Source organism: Emydura macquarii, unplaced genomic scaffold, assembly GCF_026122565.2.
Source record: "Emydura macquarii macquarii isolate MOO-44397 ecotype Brisbane River unplaced genomic scaffold, CSIRO-AGI_Emac_v2 contig_3671, whole genome shotgun sequence".
NCBI lineage: Eukaryota > Metazoa > Chordata > Testudines > Chelidae > Emydura > Emydura macquarii.
In genome coordinates, this window is record NW_027133808.1 from 9291678 (window position 1) to 9310060 (window position 18383).

General features: G+C 45.3%; 1 protein-coding gene across 1 annotated transcript in view; it reads left to right on the top strand.

Annotated features, from left to right (window-relative positions):
- The window catches only part of UGGT2 (UDP-glucose glycoprotein glucosyltransferase 2), a 347356-nt gene that overhangs the window by 130957 nt on the left and 198016 nt on the right, over window positions 1-18383 (top strand). Inside the window, exon 15 of the mRNA XM_067536834.1 lies at window positions 8489-8624. Within this exon, the coding sequence (XP_067392935.1) occupies window positions 8489-8624 (136 nt within the window). The remainder of the gene's footprint in view (window positions 1-8488; window positions 8625-18383) is intronic.

Genomic DNA, 18383 nt, shown 5'->3' on the forward strand with positions numbered 1-18383 from the left:
AAGGGCTGATGGAAAGAGTGGGAGAAGCTGTAGATTGTAGCACAGGGTACTCCCCTGTGTCTTTATTATTATTTGTGTCTTTTTGGAAAATATATTTAATATATTTTTCATATGGTGTTAAGTTTTTTAATTCTACTGCGTTACTATAGGATAGTAAAAGTCTCATTTTAATCCCTCTAAGGAAATTAATTTGAATCAGCCAAATAGTCCATTCATTGGTTGTGACAATATTCCATTAAAGGTGTTGAACCAACCAATCTGTAATGCTGGTGATAGAAAGCTATTTAATTATTTTAATCTAGTTTTAATTCAAATCCATACTGTTTTGTAATTATATCTTTAGTAAGTCCTTGGTATTGAATCCTGTTCTTTCCTCCCAATATGATAGTAGTTGCCTTCTTTCTTCATTACTTCTCATTTTGTTCAATCATAGTTATTTTGCAGTTGGCCTCTATTTTGTGACAAATGATCGTATAGTCACCATCTCTTAAAAAGTAACCTTTTATTTTAATTTTTATCTCACCTGATACTTCATTGTGTTACACCAGTGTACACAGGTATAACTCCATTGATTTCAATGGTGTTACTAATATAACACCATTGAAATCATTCTATTTGGAATAGAATAGAATAGAATTACAAATAATTTCTAATATCAAATGAGTTAACATTTGTGTAAAACTGGGGGAAAAAAGTTTAGAATCAGGCCCAGGATCTGTGAATTACTGAAAAACTGAAAATTGGAAAATGTATTTATTGCTGTTTACCGTTATGTACTGGAGGCTGTCTCTTTAGTGGTTAGTGGTTAGAGCCTGGGAATCTGAAATTTTGGGTTCTTTCACTTATTCCTGTATGACCTGGTACAAGTCACTTACTACTTAACACTTAACTACTTCACTGCCTCAATTTGTAAAATGGAAATAATCCTTTCCTATCTCATAGCTCTGTTAAGCTTAAATAACATTTGTTCACTACCTTTTGAAATATTTTGAATTGCTCTATGGAATTGTGAAATATTTATGATTTGCAATAGTTACTAGATTATTAATATTAAAGGACTCCAATATGTTCTACTCTGAATGAGAACTTTATATATGTAGAGATGAGCTTTAAAAGAATTATTTGATTCTAGAATTGAGCATAGTGGAAGTAATATTACATATTGTGGACTGTATCCCAACTAAAACAGTTAGTAAACTTTGTTTCACGTATATATATATTTAAACACTGCAAGATACAATGGGATGTTAATATGTGGGAAGAATTTTGAAAGAGGATTTTTTGTTGACAGGACAGTAATCAAAAGTATACATCAAAATGTGTATAAATCTTGATTGCAGTGTTGTTGCAGCCCTGTTAGTCCTAGGATATTAGAGACACAAGTGGGTGAAGTATATTTTTATGGGACCCCAGCTTCTGTTGGTGACAGCACAGCAACAAGATTTTCTTTCACCAACAGAAGTTGATTCAGTAAAAGATAATACCTCACCCACCTTGTCTCTCTAAATCTTAATGTTAAAGATCAAGAACCAGATTAACAGATTATGTAAATACTAGTGTTATATGTCAGTGTAAATGGGTATAATTTACATCCTGAGACTGTGGGAAAGACATAATTTTAGCAAAAGAAGCAGCCAACAAAGGGGTGAAAGAGAAATTACACTCTCCTTCTGTTTGAAATTCCCTGCCCTTCCACACTAGTGGAGTATAGCTTACATCTGTAAACTTTTGTGTAACTTAAATTTTATTTTATGTCATTTCTAAATTTGTCCTCAAGTGTTCATTGCCATTTTCAGAAGAAAATGTAATCTTTAAAAAAAAATAAAATGAAATAAAAAAATCAGTTTGTCTGTAAACTTTTGTGGACAACTTAAATCAGGAGTCCAACCACATGTTCTTCTTCAAGTGCTTGCTCATGTCAATTCCATTGTAGGTGTGTGCATGCCTCCGTGCTTGGTTACCGGAACTTTATTCCCTTTAGCAATACCCGTAGGGCTGGCTCTGGCGCCCCCAGAAGTCCTGCGCACATGCCGCGGTATATGAGGTGCTGCCAGTCCTAAGCCCCCTCAGTTCCTTCTTTCCGCCTGTGACAGTTACTGGAACTACTGTGGCTTGCAATGCAAGTGTTGTTCAGAACCCTTTAGATCCTGTTAATTAGTCATTGTTTGTTCTTTAGTTAGGTAGATTAGCTTAAGTGTCTGTTAATAGTGGTAGTTATCATAGGGATAGTCTCAGCTGGGACTTCTGCCTGACAGCGGGGAAGACCTGGTCACTGGACTTCAAACTCTGTGTCTTTTGTGGAAAGCCATTTCCACTGAGCGATCCCCACGATAGTTGCCTAAAGTACCTAGGGGAAGCTCATCGTAAAGAGAAGTGTAAAATCTTTCAGGCCACAAACTCAAAAGGACCAAGAGATTTGCTTGAAAGCCTTACTAATGGAGGCTGCACTTAGAGCAGTCTCCAAGCTGGCATGTTCCTCCTTGGTGCTGAGTATGGCATCAGTGCAGAGCGCACAGTTGGCACTGACTGCCACAGCACCGAACCTCTTTGCCTCTGTTGAGGAAGAAGCAACATATGGAGCAAGGTCGCTGCCCTGCACTGTTGAAGAAGTCGGGGTCAAGAGTGAGGCCACACTGGAGACAGGCAGCAGAGGGTCAATCACATAATGGCTCACCCCCTAAGACTACATCCCCGCCTAGAGAGCCACCTCTGACTCCAAGAAGCGGGAGGTCATCTCTGCACATGTCGACACCGGAGGCTTTTCAGGCTTCAAGGGCCCTGATGGCCTTGCCCATGCTGCCGTCACTTCCACCTCGGACTCTGGAGCCGGAGAGAGAAGGAATGCTGGCGTCCAAAGGAAAGCCCATGTTGGGGCCCCCTGGTTGTGTGAGGCAATCCTTGGAGACAGGGAGATCGTCCCTGAGAACCAAGTCACTGTGGGTGGAGACATCATCATGGCACCAGTCTCCAAGCAGATTTGCTCAGTCACAGTTGCCAGAGCTCCCCATACCTGTGGAGTAGGGAAGAAGGTCATCTTTTTGGCACCAGTCACGATCCCCGGCACTAAGCAAAGCTCGACCTAGGAGGTGGCACCAGTCTAGGTCGCCCTCCCATGGACACTCCCCAGAAAGGGGCCAGCACCGCTCCTGCTCCCTGGCACCAAGAAGTTCACCTGTGCTGATGTGGCACAGAACCCGGTTGCCAGAGGTAGAGCCGGCACTGAGGGGCAAGCGGCATCGCAAGTCATCGGTGCACAGGCACCACTCTTGGCATTCCAGCTTGTCATCGGGGCATGGCTCCACAGCACGGCTATTAGAACAAGCACCGGTGTTCATCTTCCTTGCAGATGCCAAGAAGACATTCACCAGCTCACCAGGGTTCCAGATGTTGGGTCAACCACCGCTCCCCATGCATGCAACACCAGTCAATGGAAATCTCGAAAGCAGCCCCTTCTTGGTCCTCTGACAGTGAGTCGGTGTCCTCCCAGGGGGATGGGCATTGCTCAAGACATCATTGGTTGCAGATGGAACCCGAAGATCCCCCTGCCCCGACACCTCAAGGATGGCCTCAGGGGCAGTGGCCAACTCAGTGGCCATACTGGGGTCCCTGGGCTTTCCCGGCGTGACTTGGACAGGTTTCATACAGAACCTCTGGGGTGCACTCGACGCCACCGGGTCTAGACAAGGGTCCTGACAAGGGTCTGATCCTCAGGAGGAGGAGACCTTGGCAGGGGCCCCTCGACAGCAGAAGGGAATGCCATCACTTTCCGCGCCCCTTCAGTCCTCCTCATCCTCCCCAGATGAGGCAGTCATTCAAGGGTCATCCATGCCCTTGGATGACTTCAGGGCCCAACAAGAACTCCAATCTAGGCCTGGAGGCAGAGGAGTTAAGAGGCTTCTGATAGCCTCTTCAGTGTGCTGGCAGTGGCGGCTCCAGTTCAGGTAGCCCTCCCAGTGCATGAAGGGGTCTTGAAAATAGTGAAGGCCCTATGGAAAACCCCCTCCTTGGTTGCCCCAACCTCTAAGAAATATTATGTTCTGGCTAAAGTTTTTGAGTACCTATTCACCCACCCCTCTCCTGGTACCGTTGTGGTAGATGCTGCCAACCAGCGGGATAGGCAGGGACAGCCCGGTTCCACACCCAAAAATAAGGACAATAAGAAATTGGACTTGTTCTGGAGAAAAATTTATTCAACGGCAAGCCAGTAGTTTCGCATTGCCAATCAGCAGGCTCTCCTGGGCAAGTACAATTTCAACCTCTGGGACTCTCTCAAGCATTTTGCAGATGCTTTGCCCCAGAACCAGGCGCTGGACTTTAGCACCATCCTAGAGGAGGGCATTACAGTGGCCAGAGCAGCACTACAGGCATCCTCGGATGCAGCAGACTCGGTGGGCATCTGTATGCATAGGTTCTCATGACTACAATCTTTGGGGCTGTCCCAGGAGGTCTAACAGTCCATCCAGGACCTCCCCTTCGATGGATCAGCCTTATTTTCAGACCAAACAGATGCGAAGTTGCATGGTCTGAAAGACTGGAGGGTCACACGCTGCTCTTTGGGTCTTTATATGCCCTAGGCCTCAGCCAGTTCCATCCTCAAACCCAGCAGCAACAGAGATATCAGCCGCAGCGGTTTGCCCCCTATAGGCAAAGGGACAGAAATAGGTGGGGTCTAGGAGATGTCGTCCAATGCCAGGGTCCTCCTTTTCCCCGCAGCAAGGGTCGTCTAGGCGATTCAACAGTCAAAGACAGTCCTTTTGAAGGTGCATCCCAGGGTGGCACTCCAGCTTCTTCCCTGGATCCTTCCCGTCCCTTCCTAAACCACCTACCTCCCTTTCTGTCTGAATGGGCCAAGGTCACATAGGACCTCTGGGTCCTTGGCATAATTTCGGCAGGCTATGCCCTTCAGTTTACCTCCATTCCTCTTAACAACCCTCTCTCCCCATCCCTCTTCAGGAACTTCTCTCACAAGCAAGTCCTCATCCAAGAGGTAGAGACCCTTCTCAATCTAGGGGCTGTAGAAGAGGTCCCAAAGGACACTAGGGGAAAGGGGTTTTACTCAAGGTACTTCCTCATTCCCAGAGCGAAAGGGGGCCTCAGGCCTATACTAGACCTGTGTAGTCTCAACTAATATCTCAAGAGACAGAAAATTTGCATGGTCTTCGTCGTCTCCATCATTCCCTCCCTGGATCTGGAAGACTGGTATGCCACTCTTGATCTAAAGGACACATACTTCCATATTTCTATTTTGCCCAACCACAGACATTTCTTCTGCTTTGTGGTAGCCGGTTCTCACTACCAGCTAGTGACATTGCCCTTTGGCCTTTCCTCGGCCCCAAGAGTGTTTACAAAATGTATGGCGGTAGTGGCAGCGCACCTGAGGCGCAAAAGGATCCAGATTTTCCCCTACCTGGACGATTGGTTGATCAGGGCAAGTCCCGGGCCCAAGTCCAGAGCAGTTTGAGTCTGGCATGTGTCACCTGCCGCCGGCTAGGCCTGCTAATAAATGAGCAAAAGTCCACATTAACTCTGATGCCCTGAATAGAGTTAATCGGAGGGAGTCCTGGACTCTTCACAAGCCAGGGCTTTCCTTTCCCAGCCCCATTTCGAGGCGATGTCTGCCATCATCGCTCGCCTGCACCTCTGCCTGACTACAACAGCCAGGCACTGTCTGCAGCTGTTAGAACACATGGCAGCCTGCACTTATGTGGTGAGGCTTGCTCGGCTGAAAATCAGTCCACTTCATTCATGCCTTGCCTCAGTTTATGTCCTGAGAAGACATTCCTGGACCGGGTGGTTACAGTCTCCCCCCAGGTTCTGGCCACAATAGACTGGTGGCGGAGCCCCCGGACAGTATTGCCAGGTGTGCCATTCGAGGCGTTAGTCCCCTTGGTCACTCTGGTATTGGATGTCTTGGACATAGGATGGGGGCCCATATCAGCGCCAACCTCAGCATCCAAGGAGTCTGGTTGAGGGAGGAGAGACATATGCACATCAACGTGAGGGAGTTACAGGCTATACGCCTAGCTTGTGAGGTGTTCGTCTGCCTCATTGTGGGCAAGATAGTGCATATACGAACAGACAGTACAGCGGCCATGTATTACATTAACAGACAAGTGGGAGCCCATTCTTCAAGCCTCTGCAAAGAAGCAATTTTTCTGTGGGACTTGGCGGTGAGGCACGATTTTCACATCATAGCCTCTCACCTACCTGGAGTGAGGAACGACAAGGCAGACAGCCTCAGCAGGTTGTTCTTACCCTGCCACGACAGGTCGTTTCATCTGGATTTTCCAAAAGTGGGGCTCTCCCCAGGTGGTTCTGTTTGCGTCAGCATAGAACAGGAAATGCCCACAATTCTGCTCCCTCCACAGTCTGGAGGCCGCATCACTCTCCGACGCCTTCCTTCTGCAGTGGTTGGGGAGCTTCATGTACGTGTTTCTGCCCATTTCTCTTCTTCACAAAGTCGTACTGAAAATCAACAGGGACAAGGCGGACGTTATCTTGATTGTACTGGCCTGTCCATGCCAGCACTGGTTCAGCATGCTGCTGGACCTATCGATTGCCCCTCCACTGGAGCTACCGGGGTGGTACAATCTCCTGTCCCAGGACCATGGCCGCTTGCTACACCTGGACCTGGACTCCTTACACCTCACGACATAGAGGCTCATGGCTGAGTGCGGACGAGTGGTCCTGTTCACCACAGGTCCAGCAAATCTTTCTGGATAGCAGGAAGCCTTCCACAGGTTGCATATCAGGCAAAATGGAAGCATTTTACTTTTTGGGCAGAGTCCCAGGGAATATCGCTTGGATTCTCGCCAATTCAGGCAATCCTGCAATATTTGTTGCAATTAAAGCTTCAGGGCCTAGCCATGGCCTCACTGAGGGTACACCTAACGGCTGTCATGGCATTCCATTAGACTTTGGAGGAGAGATCAGTTTTCTCCTACCCTATGACAATTAGGTTCCTAAAATGGGTGGAGAAGCTCTATCCGCAGGTCTGTTACCCGGTGCCTCCTTGGAATCTCAACCTGGTTCTCTCATGGCTCACAGGGCCCCCCTTTGAGCCCATGGCTACATTCCCTTTTCTGTTGCTGTCGTGGAATGTGTCCTTCCTGATAGCCATTACGTCGGCAAGGAAGTTCTCTGAGATTAGGGTGCTGACCTCGGAGCCTTCTTATAATGTGTTTTATAGGGATAAGGTTCAGTTACGGCTGCACTTGGCCTTCCTGCCTAAAGTGGTCTCCCAATTTCACTATAACCAAGATATTTTTCTCCCTGTGTTTTTTTCCCAAACTGCATGGTTCAGAGGAGGAGAAGAGGTGGCACACACTAGATGTTAGATGGGCATCAGCTTTCTACCTCGAGCACACGAGGCCGTTTCAGAGATATATGCAGCTCTTCATCCTGGTGGCTGATCGGATGAAAGGCTTACCTGTTTCTGCCTAGCGCATCTCATTGTGGATAACCTCCTGCATCAGGTTCTCCTACGAGCAGGCAAAAGTGCCCCTTCCAGGGATAATTCGACCGTAGCTCAAGAATCATCAATAGCCTTCCTATCGAGAGTGCCTGTGCAAGACATCTGCAGGTCTGCCACCTGGTCGTCTGTACACACCTTCACGTCCTACTATGCCATCGTACAGCATGCACAGGATGACACGGGCTTCGGCAGAGCAGTGCTACAGACAGCTCATCTGTAACTCTGGCCCACCTCCAAGGTATTGCTTGTGAGCCACCTAGAATGGAATCAACATGAGCAAGCACTCAAGAAGAAAAGATGGTTACTTACCTTGTAACTGTTGTTCTTCGAGATGTGTTGCTCATGTCCATTCCATGATCCACCCCCCATCTCCGGTGCCAGAGTTGGCAGCAAGAAGAAACTGAGGGGACATAGATGCGGCAGCACCTCATATACCATGGCATGTGCGCGGGGCTCCAGGGGCTGCTGGAGGCGGCCCCACGGGAACTGCTAAAGGAAAAAAATTCCCATAACCATGCACGGATACGTGCACACACCTAGAATGGAATGGGCATGAGTAACACATCTCGAAGAACAACAGTTACAAGATAAGTAACTGTTTTCTTAATCTTTCCAATTGAATTGTTACCCTAATTAATCAATATTGAAGTGTACTTTTATACCTAACTCATAAATAACATGGAGAGTACAGACTATTGTATTAAGCAATAACTTTGTACAGTATAAATAAATAATCTGGAGAGCACAACGTACATGAAGCAATAATTTTGCAAATCAATGGCATGTCATTTTTAGCCCATTCTCTCTAAACTTAGGAAGGAACAGTAGAAACATTAATGAATTAAGATAAATTAATAAAGATATTAATTTGTAGGATATTGGTAGAAAATCCTCACATTGTTTGTATCTGAACAGTTATGATTCATGAGAAACTGTAATATAGTCAGTCTTTTTTCAATAAGGTTTAAAAAGCCAGATGATGAATATTTACAGATTTCTTTTTCCCCCCAACAGAATTGGATTTGTTTTCATCTTAAATACTAATGAAGAAATTGATGGGAATGTGGATTCTGGAGTAGCTCTTTTCAGAGCTTTTAACTACATTGCAGAAGAATCTGATTCCTCTCAAGCTTTTATCTCCATGATAAATGTTAGTGCATGTAAGCAGATTAAAAATACATAATATTTCTAATGTTTTGCTTTTCTGTAAACTCAGAATTTCCCTTCCTTCTGACTGCACAATATATTAACTTGTCCTTTAGTTGGAAACAAAATTGTTCTAAAAGTGGATGTAGCTAGGTTGCTGCAGAATGTGTTACTGAAAACATTTTCCTGTCCTCAAACCAATTCATTCTGGTAGTATTGTCTATCTACAAACTTTCTTCAAGGATTGAAAGAAGGTAAATATATACCTTTCAGCAATCAGTATTTTCATGTGGAATCATAGTTTTGGGCTCTTTATATTGTCTTTTCATACCTGCCTTCTCATTTGTGTTCCTGTGCACATTGGAGTAACGGTATTACAAAATTGTTTAGGTCATTCTTTATGCTCTAGTACTTCTGTGATTGTTCAGTGCTGTAGAAAATGGGGCAGACTGGATAGGATATTTTTGTTTTATAGATGCTTGCTTAGTCTACTTGACTCTATTCATGGCTCTGGAAGAACATGGAAATTAGAGGTTGAGAGAAAAGTCTGACATCCTCTGCTAGAATGGGTGGCTTCAGAAGGCATATTTAGGGACTAACACAAGAGAAATGGGTTGACTTGAAGTACAGGATCTCTGAGGATTCATGAAAAAAAAATTGAACTAGAGAATAGGATACAAACATTTAAAAAAATTATCTTACAATATATAATATTGTATGTTTTTTCTTCTCACTTTCCTATACCATTTCTTCTGTAGGAGTAGGGGCACAGAAACTATGGTGATGGATACATTAAAAATTCCTTAAATAGATAGAAAGAAATGGACCAGACTGGAGAAACTGTAAGACCACTGTAAGAGAGAAATAGGAGTCCATAAGGGTTACGGAGGGTATGGGGTATATGCAAGGTTAGTCATTGGCAAGACTCTTTTCCATGACCTGATCACAAAATATTCAGAGTTTATGAAGAGCATAGTGAAAATTGAGAAGTTCTCTTTGTTGTGTTCCATAATATTGGGGAGGGGGGGAGGGAAGAGAGACAGTAGGTATAATGAAAAAGGAATAGAAGTAGAACCAATAAAAGAAAATGTTACTTTATATATCAAAGGAAATGTTACTTTATGCATCATATAAACTTAAGGTGTTCATAGCCAGAGGAGATGATAGAGATGAACAGTGCAGCAGTCAACTGTGGAGTTTCTCTGGGAGTCTGGCCTGAGAGGAGTGTTGATTTTGTGTTCTGGAGGTGTAGCTTTGAAGTGTGAGTGATTTGTTCCAGGTGTGTGACTTGATTCATTGCCTTCTTGCTCCCCCTAGTCTCTGCCAGCACTGCTCTGTCCAAGGTCCTGTAGCTTCCTGAGCCAGGCACACCGTCTTTGCTCCTCCAGCTCCAACAAGGAACTGATCTCACTCTGGCCCTGCAGCTCTTCTTATACTCTTATATTGTCCCACACTGCCACTTTAGGCAGCTTCGAGGACCCTCTCCATTGCCTTTTTCTGGGGCAGGATGTGGCAGGGCCATCAGTCCTCCAGCAGGGGGCCTCATGGCCTGGTCCACCCTGCCACAAACCTCTCCCCTCAGACAAGATTAAGATGGTACTCTTGTGGGTAATGTTTCTGCCTACCCTATCTTTTACCCTGGTTTAGCAGGGTCTTCTCCCAGTCAGACATTTCTGTCTGGAGGGCTAGTGGTAGTGATCTCGGTGGCCCCCATTTTTAATCATAGAATAATAAAATCATAGAATCATAGAGTTGGAAGGGACTTCAGGAGGTCATCTAGTCCAACCCCCTGCTCAAAGCAGGACTAACCTCAGTTAAATAATCCCAGCGAGGGTTTTGTCAAGCCACAGCTTAAAAACCTTTAAAGATGGAGATTCCACCACCTCCCTAGGTAACCCATTCCAGTGCTTCACCACCCTCCTAGTGAAAAACTTTTTCCTAATGTCCAACCTAGACCTCCCCCCCTGCAACTTGAGACCGTTGCTCCTTGTTCTGTCTTCTGCCACTACTGAGAACAGCCTGGCTCCATCCTCCCCGGAACCCCCTTTCAGGTAGTTAAAGGCTGCTATCAAATCCCCCCTCATCCTTTTTGTAGTGGGGGGCCCAAAACTGGACACAGTTCTACAAATGCGGCCTCACCAATGCCGAATAGAGGGGAATAATCACTTCCCGCGATCTGCTGGCAATGCTCCTACTAATGCAGCCAAATATGCTATTAGCCTTCTTGGCAACCAGGACACACTGCTGACTCATATCCAGCTCTTTATCCACTGTAACCCCCAGGTCCTTTTCTGCAGAACTGCTACCTAGCTCCTCATCGGTCCCCAGTCTGTAGCTGTGCATTGGATTCTTCCGTCCTAAGTGCAGGACTCTACACTTGTCCTTGTTGAACCCCATCAGATTTCTTTTGGCCCAATCCTCCAGTTTGTTTAGGTCCTTCTGTATCCTATCCCTATCTTCAAGGGTATCTACCACTCCCCCCATCTTAGTGTCATCTGCAAACTTGCTGAGGGTGCAATCTACCCTATATTCCAGATCATTAATGAAGATGTTGAACAAAACTGGCCCCAGGATTGACCCCTAGGGCACTCCACTTGTGACCGGCTGCCAGCTAGACATGGAGCCATTGATCACTACTCGTTGAGCCCTATGCTCTAGCCAGTTCAGGGCTCTCTCTCCCAGATCTCTCTGTCCAGGTAGCCCCAATGTTCTGTGCCCTGGTGTCCCAGGGTCAATTTCCACACCTTTTTGCCTGGAGATGTTTTGGCAGTCTCTTACCCTGGAGAGCTATATGTGGTACTCCCTTTCCTGGTTTCTCAGTGTTTCTCTCCCAGGCTTCTCGTACCTGGAGAGCTCTTCATGGTCGTCTCTGCCCTGGTTTCTCAGTCTCTCTCTCCAGACCTTTTTGTCTTAAGAGCTTTTAACAGACCCTTGCCCCAGTTAATCTGGTTTCCTCTCAGACATCTGTCTGGAGAGCTATTCTTTGTTCAGGTTCCCTGAGAGCTCCTTTTATCTGGAGCCAACCTATCTTAAAGGTGAGCTCACCCAAAGTCACTTTTTAACCATGTTCTTCAGCCAGGGGAAATTCTTGTTTGGCTGATACTAGGAAGTCAACCAAGTCCTTGGCAATACCCCTCATCTTCCTCAGAGAAGTATGAAGTAACCACGGCTTGGGGTCCCCCTTGTTGTAGGTAGGTCATACGATACACATAATCCTCCATAGTCAGTGGCATGTCATAATTTACAACATACTGGGTATTCAGATAGTTGAAGCCTTTTTCTGCCTCTAAGATGCTTAACAGAACTGGGACTTACCCTGTAAGAAACCCTTCCATCATAGCCTTCTGATGTGGAGAGAGGTCCCTCTGGATGCATCTGCATATATACCCTTCAACTTTAAGGATTGCTCTATCCAGGTTCAGATCTTTTCCAGGGTTTCCAAGAACACAAACTGTACCATTTTGCCCACTGCTTTTGATACCTGATTTAACAACACCCACATTTGTTATTTCCTTACCCACACTATTGTGTGGATGACATTCAGCATGTTAGGACCACTTTTAACTTCCTTTTTCATCTGAGAAGAGCTCTTATTAACAGAGGTCTGGCTGTGGCCTTACCGTGCCACTAGGTCAAGATTTTGGGGTTTTAAAACCACAGTCTTGCAGCTCTCTTCTTCAACAGATGGATGTATGTCCTTGCCCAAAATATCTTCTTTCTATAGTGGCCTCATTCCACACAATTCCAGCTCTTTCTCCTTAGCCAAGTTGGACTTTGACCCTGACTGGACTTTGAGCAGATTCTGGAGCCTAGTCAGCTTGTTGTGCAGCAGAATGCATTGCTTTCCCCATGTCCTTCTCTAATCTGAGACGAGTCAGCTCTTGCTCCCATTTTACTGCTTGCCCTACGATCCTTTCCTCTTAAGAGCAGATCTCTTCTAGCTCCTGCTGATATTGTTACCTGTGTCTGTGGTTCCAGGATTTCAGCCTGGTTCTGATCTGCAGTAGCAGCCTTCTCATCTAGCTCATCATAGTCCATTATTGTAGAGGTTTGCTATGTACCTGAGGGGGCTACTGCCAATATCGCAGCCTCTGTTGTGCGTGGGATCTTAGTGTTCATGCCACAGGACACCCACTTCTTTATTAGACCCCTATCTATTCCTTTCGGGTGGCCTTTCTGGCTGCCTGGGCCATCAACCAACCCACGGGTGTCCACACAAGCCTCCTGGTACTCTCTTTCTGTGCTTACCATCTTATCATGCATTTCCAGACATGCCTTGGTCCTGCAATCCTAAAGAGGCAGGGATCCCTTCTCTGGTCTGAGTCTCTTCCCATGCTCCTTTCCGAATGCAGTAAGCTGCTCTGCTAAAGCCTGATGGGCTTTTTCTTGATCCAGCTTCAGTTGTTGGCTTTCCTTCAGCATTCTGCTTAAGGAGAGGGTTTCTGTCTCCTGCTCCTGTACCTCTATTTCTGTATGTGTCCACTGGTCTCTATAGTAGACAGAGCATTCTGTCTCCAAAACAAGCAGATGCTCCAACTCCCTGTCTTTTATCTTGGAGGCTTCTTCCTCAAGCTCTCGGTTCAGCTCAGCTCCTTCACAGGGATCCTGCCTATCCTCCTTGGTATGCCCAGTGTTTCTCTCCCTAGGCGGAAGTGTTTTGCTTTCCTTGTCCAACTCTTTACATTCAGCCACCATCAACCAGCTTCACCTTCTCAAGGTTGGCTGTTTCCTGCTTGGTCTCTCCCAGCTGCTCAACCAGCTCTTTCATTGTCTGAAACCACATCCATTCTAATCCCTGGATCTGGGTCTTGTAAACCTTCAACCTGTTATTTAGTTCATGCCAGGGTACGTTTTATCTGATTTTGCAGGTTGTATAGGTGTCTGGTCCTTACCCAAAAGTCCCAGCTGTCAGTCGTTCGCTGAGCTCCCAGGCCCTGTGAAACAGACTTCCCTCTTTCTCTGACTCCTTCTGTCAGGGAACCCTACTGTCCCTCACAGTCTCTCATTGTGCTCTTCTCCACCAGAGTCATTTCAGGCCCCCAGGCTTGACTTAAGGTCCTGTGTCAAACTATGATCACTATTCACATTCTCTTCCCTCAGGACAGAGACTGAAGACTGGATCTGATCTTCATCAAAAGGGTTGTTGAAGCCTCAAGACTGGTTTCCCACTTCTGCTGTGTGGGTCCCAGTCCTACTTCATTGTCTCGCCAGTTGACAGTTATGGGGAAGCCTAGGTCTGTGATAATAACAGTAACAGTTTTCCAAAGTTTGAGTTTTTCTTGGGGCAATACCTTCTTGTTTGGTCCATTTTCCTGCAACTGAAGCAAATTTTCACTGGGGCAGCTTTCCAAGCCCTAAACAGAGTTCCCATGGTCCTCTGTTCTGCCGTCACTATAGCCGAGGCTTCAGCCATTCATGGTTGGGTGTCTTTGTTAGCATGGATGTTACTTGTCCTTGTGGCACTCATGACAAACAGGCTGGCCCTACCATCATGGGTTGTATCCAAGTGAAACCATCCTGTCTGACCCACTTGCCCATAGTATCTGCAGCTCTGTGGTGGGGTCTTCCAGCTCTCGCCCTTGTAGCACCTGCAGTGCGTGGGCCTGGGTGGATGCTATTTGGGCTGCCATGCTCCCTGCCCAGCCTGAGACTGAGATGTCAAGTTGGAAGGGCATCTTGAGTGTGGTCCCACAAGGATTGGGGCTGAGGAAGCCCCTCCAGGGTTTTGCCGTGCTTGTTGCTGGGTGGCTTGCTGGGCCTTTGTTGCTCCTGCAGATTGCTGCTGCTCACCTAGAGTTCTTATCAGTTCCCTTGTTTGCAGGGGCTGGTCTGAATAATCCCATTTCTGGTACAAAATGTAATGGGGTTGCATTCATCTCTCACGAGTACCCCCTGACAAGTGCATGTGTCTGCACTCTTTTTCTCTCTTAGTTTGTGGTGGGTCTTCAGTGATTTAGCCCTCTGGCCAAGCTGTATGTGAAATAAAAACCCCTTCCGGGTTTTTCCAGTCTGATTGGGGGGCCTATCTCAGTATCCCTTGGTTGGCCTTTCTTTCCTTGTAGCCCTATCTGGGCTCAAGCTCTTAATTAGCCTAGCAGTCTTTAAAATGGCCTCAGCCCTGGTATTGAACTGTGCTCCAGGGTTCCTCCCTAGAGGCAATGTCCTCACTGTCTCAGGCCTTTTGGGTTCCAGCTCTCCTGCTGGGCAACTGAAAGAGTTCAGTTCTCCTTCTCGGGTGCATCAAAGTTCAGGCCACTTTCCCAGTGGCTGGTGGAGGGAAACCAGGCCCACTCTCTACTCTAGGTCCCAGCCTAGGGGCCCTAAAGATAGCAGCCATCTGCTGTATCCCTTTAACTAAGCTATGTTGCTGCTATGATTCCCTGTGTCACATCCCCTTGACCCAAGCACATTCTTCACCCTTACCTCAAGGCCTTGTCATGGTTGAGTCCCAGATGTCAACCCAGAGCTCCTTCTCACTCCCCTTGGTCTCTGCTAGCACTGCTCTGTCCAAGGTCTTGCAGATACCTCAGCCAGCTGAGCACACCATTTTCACTCCTCCAATTCCAAATCGGAACTGATCTCAGTCTTGCATTGCAGCTCATCTTATACTAGCCTGATGAGCCCTGTTTGGCTGCTCCCTGCAGCCCCTTTCTGATTGGTTAAGTCCCACACAGCCATTCTAGGCAACTTGGAGGACTCTTTCCACTTCCCTTTTCTGGGACATGCTCTGGCAGATCTTTGAGGGCTCCAGCAGAGGGCTTCAGGTCCTCCCTGCCACACCAAGGAAAAATGAGGATGATGTGCAAGGGACTGTGAGAGAGGACATAAGACAGATCCATACCAACATCAGGAAAAGACAGATCAGCATGATTGGGAACTCCATACTAAGAAGAATTGACATGCTGTCACCAGACCAGATCCAGAGAATAAAAGAGTATATTGTATTCCAAGAGCAAGCATATGTGATATGCATGTGAGGCTGAAAAGGATCCTGATAGGAGTGGGGAAAAATCTACTGATTATGCTGCATGTCAGTACGAATAACACTGCTAGATTCCCACTGGAATGATTAACGGACAACTACACTGGCTGGATAAGATGCTTAAAGGAAGTGGAAGCTCAGTTGATCTTCAGTGGAATACTAGAGAGAAGAAGGGTAAAGGTGTGACAAGATACTCAATACTCAAGTAGGCCCGTTACTCCATGTCGGGGGAAAACAATAACGGAAAATGTGGAAATGGAAGAAGTGCTAAATGACTTTTTGGTTTCAGTTTTCACCAAAAAGGTTCGTAGTGATTGGACATCTAACATAGTGAATGCCACTGAAAATTAGGTAGGATCAGAGGCTAAAGTAGGGAAAGAATAAGCTAAAAATTATTTAGACAAGTTAGATGTCTTCAGGTCACCAGAGTCTGATGAAATACATCCTGAAATATTCAAGAAGCTGATTGAGGAGATGTCTGAGCCACTAGTGATTATCTTAAAAAAAAGTCATGGAAGACGGGAGAGATTCCAGAGGACTGGAGCAAATATATTTGCAAAGGGCAAATATAGTGCCGATCTATAAAAAGTGAAATAAGAACAACCCAGGGAATTACAGGACAATCATCTTAAATTCAGTACCAGGAAAGATAATGAAGCAAACAATTAAGCAATCGATTTGCAAACACACAGAAGATAATAAAGTGATAAGTAGCAGTCAGCATGGATTTGTCAAGAATAAATTGTGTGAAACCAATCTGATAGCTTTCTTGGACAGGGTAACAAGCCTTGTGAATGCAGGGGGAAGTGGTATATTTGGTATATATTGACTTTAGTAAAGCTTTTGATACTGTCTTGCATGACTTTTTCATAAACAAACTAGGTAAATAAAACCTAGATGGAGCTTGATAAATTGCGTGCATAACTGGTTGAAAAACCACTCCCAGAGAGTAGTTATCAGTGATTCACAATCAAGTTGGAAGGGCATCTCTAGTGGGAACCAATAGGGATTAATTCTGAGTCCAATTCTGTTCAATATCTTCATCAGTGATTTAGTAATGGTATACAGAGTACACTTATAGTTTGCGGACAATACCAAACTGGAAGGGGGGGAGGGTTTCCAGTGCTTTGTAGGATGGGATTAATATTCAAATGATCTGGACAAACTGGAGAAATGGTCTTAAGTAAATAGGATGAAATTCAAGGACAAATGAAAAGTACACCACTTAGGAAGGAACATTCAGTTGCACAAATACAAAATGGGAAATGACTGCCTCAGAAAGAGTACCCCAGAAAATGATCTGGGGGTCACTGCAGATCACAAGCTAAATATGAGTCAACAGTATGTGATGGTCCCTCCTGCAATCTGGATTGGTATATCGCTTTGTCATCCCAATTCCTCAATCTTGGATCCTGTCTTACACTTGCTTTGCTGTGTGAACTCCCACTCCTGGGTCAGCCCGTGCACAGCCTGCAATCAAGTGGCCCTTACCTTAATGAATGAGTGTTTCATGGGATTATGCAATAGAATGATCCCAGCAAACACCCCCAGTCCCAGATGCAACCCTAGGAACTGCCATCTTGCAATGTTCGTGGCTTCCCACCAAACAAAGCAAGCTCATTGGTTCGTCAGTTTATCAAAGAAATTTATATGTACCAGCTTTGTCACTTCAAATGAACTCTCTGATGCACCTTAAACCAAATGTACTGCTTTAGATAAACAAATAAGTTTATTAAGTACAGAAAGTTTTTAAGTGATTATAAATCAGAGGAATATAAATCAGATTTGATCAGGATGAAATAAAAGCAAATAGCATTCTAAACTAAGCTTAACACTTTCAATAGTCTTACAAAGTTAGATAATGCTCACCACAGGCTGACTGACTTCCATCAGCCAGGCCCTCCCCCTTTGGAAAGTCCTTCAGTTGCTTGATGTTGTTTTGTAGATGGAAGTGGAAGAGAGAACTCGAGATGGCAAAATATCTTTTCTAACATGTTCCTTGACCACCCCTTCCTCCACTTGAGTCAAATGAGTATCCCCTTATTGATGCTTAGGCTAGTCCATTGTTCCTGGAAGAGCTGGGTTGTTTTATGCATGCCTTACTGAGGCGTGAACTACCTCTGCTTTTGGAGGGTTTTACTTAGATCTGCCTCAAGACATGAGATGCATATTTGGGAATATTACATAGCAGAGCTTCATAACCATACATATGACATCGCAACAAACATACTACTATAACAATAATGTTCAGTATGTCATGATGAGCATTTCAAAAGCACCTTATGTGACATACTTTGCGTTAAACAATACACAATTACATTATAAGGGTGAACATGGATGATAAAAAGTCACACCATAAGGGTGTACATGGGGTGCAGTGTTTCACACAATATAACACTGTTGCAAAAAAAGCAAACATCATTTTGGGATGTATTTGCAGGAATGTTGCAAGTAAGACACAAAAAGTAATTCCACCGCTCCACTCTGCACTGATCAGGTCTCAACTGGAGTATTGTGTCCAGTTCTGGGTGCCAAATTTCAGGAAAGATGGATAAACTGAAGAAGGTCCTGAGAAGAGCAACAAAAATGATTAAAGGTCTAGAAAACATGACCTTTGAGGAAAGATTGAAAAAATAGCATTTGTTTAATCTGGAGAAGAGAAGACTGAGAGGGGAGTTTTTAACAATTTTCAAGTACATAAAAGGCTGTTACAAGGATGAGGGAGAAAAATTGTTCTCCTTAATCTGTGAATATAGGACAAGAAGCAGTGGTCTTAAATTT